The sequence below is a fragment of the Arachis ipaensis genome, chromosome B08 (genome assembly GCF_000816755.2).
Source record: "Arachis ipaensis cultivar K30076 chromosome B08, Araip1.1, whole genome shotgun sequence".
NCBI lineage: Eukaryota > Viridiplantae > Streptophyta > Magnoliopsida > Fabales > Fabaceae > Arachis > Arachis ipaensis.
The window spans coordinates 16,840,235-16,845,234 of record NC_029792.2 but is presented as its reverse complement, the minus strand read 5'-3'; the positions used below and the strand labels follow the sequence as shown (position 1 = coordinate 16,845,234).

Genomic DNA, 5,000 nt, shown 5'->3' with positions numbered 1-5,000 from the left:
TAAAAGAAGAGTAATTGGTTTGTTGACTGACAAGTGTATAGGTTTGTTGAATGACAAATGGCGCTTTGTATAATCGACAAGTGGCACATGTAAATAATAACCAAAAATCAATTTTCTCTTTTCTTGACCTTTGGTCCTTTGCTGCGTCTAGATCACACACTAGCTTGATCACCGTTTTATAAAATTCACACACTAGATCACACACTAGCTTGCACATGTAAACAATTCACACACTAGCTTGACAAGCCGCTAAAATGTGAAAGCGATGAGTTTGTTAAGTATGAGAAGATGAAAGTACCAGACACTGAAAATTGTTGGTACTTGAATCAGAGCATGAACCTTGTTGACTGCAGAGACAAATGCTTGAGAAATTGTTCTTGTGTTGCTTATGCAAATTCGGATATTAGAGGTGAAGGGAGTGGTTGTGCTTTGTGGTTTGGTGATCTTAATGACTTGAGGATTCTACCAGATGCAGGCCAAGATCTTTATATTAGAGTTCCTGCTTCAGAGTTAGGTATGTAATACATTTACCTGGCCTTAAACTGCTCTTAATCTTTCTCTAATCCTAAATTATATCACATGGTTTATCTTTGTGTTTTGTACTATGACATTAAACAATTCAAGAGACAAAAAATGGATGCAAGGGCAAGATACGAATTGCAGTTGGGGTCACAATTGGCGTATTATATGGCATGTTCTTCGTTTCATGTTTGATATGGAATGGACGAAAAAAGGCCACTCTAAAAGGTAAAGAATTCTCCTTTCTTTTTTTCTTGTGCAGTAACTTATTGAATTATTATCTTTATAATGGAGAGTAATTGTTAACTTGTCTTAAGATAATTTAGAGACCAATGCAGAATTAATGGATCATATCAAGGAAAAACAAGAGGAAGATCCAGAGCTTCTATTGTATGACCTATCAGTTATAGCTTTTTGCACTGATAACTTTTCAGACAAAAACAAGCTTGGAGAAGGTGGTTTTGGATCTGTGTTTAAGGTAACAAACATATTACTTTTTTCAAGGATATTAGAATAGCAAAATGAAAAAATTTTAAGCTAATTTGCAATTGATAAATGGCAGGGTACATTGGAAAATGGACAAAGAATAGCAGTTAAGAGGCTCTTGACCGGTTATGGACAAGGGATCAAAGAATTTAAGAATGAAATTACATCAATTGCCAAACTTCAGCATCGTAATTGCATCAAACTGCAAGGATATTGCATTCAGAATGAAGAGAAAGTACTTATATATGAATATATGCCTAATAAAAGCCTGGATGCTTTTATATTTGGTACAAAATCTAGAATTTAGATGCATGTTAAAATTAATATTAGCTGTAAAACTTCTTGCTTTGAATATGTGCAAATTTTGACTTGCATGTACATCTTACTAGATCAAATGCAAATAATGGTTTTGGATTGGCATACACGATTTCATATCATTCTTGGTGTTCGTTACCTGGGGTAATCGGGTTGTCGGTGGGCGGTGACTAGGAGAGAGAGAGAGGGAGATCCCGAGCGGGTGTAGAGCGAGTGTGGTCGGCACCGGGAGGCAGACAGAGTGGGGGGGTGGCCACCTGCAAGGACACTCCAACGATCAAGTCAGAGTCCGTACTAGGGGTGGCAAAATGAGGTAAGGATGTGACGTACCTTGGGGGGAGAGCTGTCCTCCCCCTTTTATATGCTGTGCTGGGTGGGCCTAGTAGTGGCCTGGCCTATTGGTTGAGGAGCTGAGCTGTCACATTCCACGCGTGCGGGTCATCCGTACTCGGGGTCGGTACTTCGGTTGTCGACCCTGGGGGTTCCGACCCGACCGATGGCGCGCTTGACGTGTTGAGTTGGTTGGACCTTGGGTCGGTTGTAGCTAATCGACCCGAAGAGATCCGCTATGGTCTTTTGGGCTTGGGCGGGGTAGTGCCCCAACCCGACGACTTATCTGGGCTGTCAGTCCGTAACAGTGCCCCCAACGCATCAGCCTTGAGGTCTGGGGCTCGTGGCTGAGCGCGTTTGTCTTGCTGAGGTGGCAGATTTTCTTCTCTCCTCGGCAGCTTGTTGGTGGCGTTTTGTTTTCCTTTCGTTTGGTCTTTCGGTTTTCGTGTTGCTTTCTTGGTTTTGGCGCCGGGCATTAAATGTCCATCGCTTCAATGATTTGAAATTGCGGGTGAAATGGCAAATATGCCCCTGCCTTTTGGCGCTCTTCCTCGGCGGTTATGCTCTCCTCCTTTTATTTCGTAACTCCCTCTCTCCTTTTTACTTTTTCTTTCTCTTCCTCCTTCCTTTCTTTACGCTGTTGTTGCTCCTATTCCTATCACTGCCGTTGCCTCAAGAATTCTTGCTCCCTATTCCTTCTTTGCAAGTTCTACTTCTTCTGGTAAGCTCTTATGGCTTCTTTGTTATTTTGGTTGTTTTTCCTTATCTTTTGTGCATTTGCTTTGTGTATGTTTGGGTCTTCTTTTTCTTCTAGAGGGGGTGCCACTGGCTTTCGTGTTTCTGGGTTTTTCTGGATTTTTGTTCATGTTTCTGGGTTAGTATGCAGGGGGTTAGGGGGAGATTCATAGTTTTTCTTTTGCTTTCTTATTTTGAGGGTTTCCGACTTCCCGTGTTGACTGAGTGGTGCCCCCATTGTAGGTATGGACAAGCGTCTCGCTTTCTCGAGTCAGGCCCAGCACCCTTTCCTTTTTCCCTTTCGCTTTTTGTTTTGAGGGTTTCCGATTTCCCGAGTTGACTAAGTGGTGCCCCCGCTGTAGGTAAGGCCGATCGTCTTGCTTCTCCGAGTCAGGCTCAACGCCCTTTGGCTGACTTCATCGACCACTATGCTTGGGTCTCCTCCGATGTGAGGGATACTCCTTCTAAGATGACCAAGGAGGGGATCCAGAAGTTACGATAATCAGGGCTCTTATGTGGAGGGGGTCTCGAGGAGGCGTTTTACCAGGTCTATGTCCCTGCTGGTCGGGAGCGCGTCTGTCAAAAGAACTTGGCTTCTCCACGGGTTGCTGATTGGCTGTGGATTTATGAGCCTATGTTCACGACTTTGGGGCTTCGTTTACCCTTTTCTCCTTTTGTTATGAGTTTACTGAATCGCTGCGACGTTGCGCCGTCGCATCTTCATCCGAATAGTTGGGCCTCCGTTCGGTGCTTTGAGATGGTTTGCGAGTACCTCAAACTGCCACTTTCAATGAACGTCTTTCTCTATCTCTTCCTGCTCATGAACCCTTCTAGCCAAGGGAAGGCTAAGAAGGGTTACATGTCTTTTAGGGCCCAACAGGGGCGTAGAATCTTTGGCCTTTTTGAAGATTCTTTTCATGGTTTCAAGTCTACCTTTTTTAAGGTTAGGCCGGTAGAAGGTCACCAGCCTTTTTGGCTCACGGCTGAGGGAGCTCGGCGGATCCCGACCTATTGGAGTTTTAGTGCGGGGTCCGATTATCTTATTAAAGTGTCTTATGACTGGCTGAGTTTGGAAGATCGTAATATTGCTGATATACTTTTGGCCATTTTCGGCGAGAAGAACCTTAATCCTCGCATGTTGATGGGGGACCGGGAGGCCGGTCGGTCGTATGTTGGTGGGTTTTTCTTCCTTTGGGTTTTTTATGCTTTATTTTTCTACTGTTGACACCTCTCCTCCCTTTTTGTTTTTAGTTTCTATGGCTAGTGGGAAGAAGACTTTGGCTGACCTGATGAGCCTTATTAAAGGGAACGAGGAAGGTGAGGGTAGGGGTGGCAAACGGGCCTAAACCCGTCGGGCCGGCCCGCGTAACCCGCCAAAAAAGGCAGACCGGGCTGAAAAATTGGGACCGCCAAATAGCAAAAGCCCGCTTAACCCGCACCGCTTAAACCGTGGGTTTTGGCGGGCTTTGGCGGGGCGGGGCGGGCTTCCCCGCCGGGCTTAGTATTTTTTTAGTAAGGGGTATTTTTACAATTTTTTTACCAAAACCTAACTTCCCCCAACCCAACTTACAAGAGAATGAAGATGAAAATTGAGTGTTTTAAATTATGTTTGTTTTGTTTTAGTGACAATATTGTTAATTATGTTTTGGATTATGTTTATTTTGCTTTGAAAACAATATTTATAATTATGTTTTGGATGAAAACTTGGTTTATAATCATGTTTATTAGATATTTATAATTACAAAGATTTTAATATTTGTGAATACAAAAATTATAATTTGTTTATACTTTTAGAAATTATAATAGTTAAAAGTAAAAAATAAAAGAGATTTTTTTATATCTTTATATATATTATTTAATAGTTAAAAGTAAAAAAAAAAAGAGGATATTTGGCGGGCTTAACCCGCCGGCCCGCCAGTCCGCCGTTAGACGGGGCGAGTTAGAATTCTGAGACCACCTCACTAGACGGGGCGGTGATGCGGAATTTATAACCCACTAACTTACCGGCAAGTGCACCGGGTCGTACCAAGTAATACTGAGCTACGGATCGCCGCACCGTTTGTGGCTACGCGTTCCTTGTGAAGAGCTCTACAAAACCCACCCAAGAAACCCTCAAGGTAATCAAGAATCAAGACCAGTTTCTCTCTTCAAAATTTCGGGTTTTATTAGAGTTTTGGGTTAAATGGGTTTTTGTGATTTTGGATGTTTAGGTTTGCTCTAATCCTTGCTTAGCTTTGAATTTGTGTTATCAAATCTGTTGGGAAAGGTAAAAGCTCTTAAACCCTTGTGAGATTATGCTTATGTTGAACCCTAGGTTGATTTGTGGTGATTTATATGTATATAGTTTGATTATTGTGGCTTTGGGAGCTTTTGGAACTTATTTGTGCTTGTTGGAGTGGATTTGAAAGCTTGGATTGTGGTTGGAAGCTTGTTGGTGCTCATTTTGAGTTTGGGTGCATAAAGGAAATCGGCCAAGGTATGGTTTCGGTTTCCTCTATGTAGTATATAATATTCATGGACACTTAGGCTAGTTGACCCTAAGATAGGATTGAATGTTGTTGGTGTATGAATGATTATGTGTAAATTGATGTTAATTGTTGGTATCCTTGGAATAT

General features: G+C 42.5%; 1 protein-coding gene and 1 long non-coding RNA gene across 2 annotated transcripts; both read left to right on the top strand.

Moving 5' to 3' along the window:
* LOC107610635 (G-type lectin S-receptor-like serine/threonine-protein kinase SD1-1) lies at positions 289–1,444 on the top strand. Its single transcript, XM_021108150.1, has 4 exons — positions 289–514; positions 625–780; positions 837–997; positions 1,082–1,444. The coding sequence occupies exons 1-4, from the start codon at positions 289–291 to the stop codon at positions 1,310–1,312; spliced, it is 774 nt and encodes a 257-aa protein (XP_020963809.1). The 3' UTR covers positions 1,313–1,444.
* LOC110265769 lies at positions 4,622–4,802 on the top strand. Its single transcript, XR_002352099.1, has 2 exons — positions 4,622–4,651; positions 4,730–4,802. It is a non-coding gene; the product is annotated as an uncharacterized LOC110265769 (long non-coding RNA).

Bases quoted from the DNA above. Each gene is read 5' to 3' on its own strand.
- LOC107610635 (XM_021108150.1), top strand. From the start codon at position 289: ATGAAAGTACCAGACACTGAAAATTGTTGGTACTTGAATCAGAGCATG. The intron at 781-836 runs GTAACTTATTGA...ACTTGTCTTAAG, and splicing joins CTTTCTTTTTTTCTTGTGCA to ATAATTTAGAGACCAATGCA. The intron at 998-1,081 runs GTAACAAACATA...GATAAATGGCAG, and splicing joins GTTTTGGATCTGTGTTTAAG to GGTACATTGGAAAATGGACA.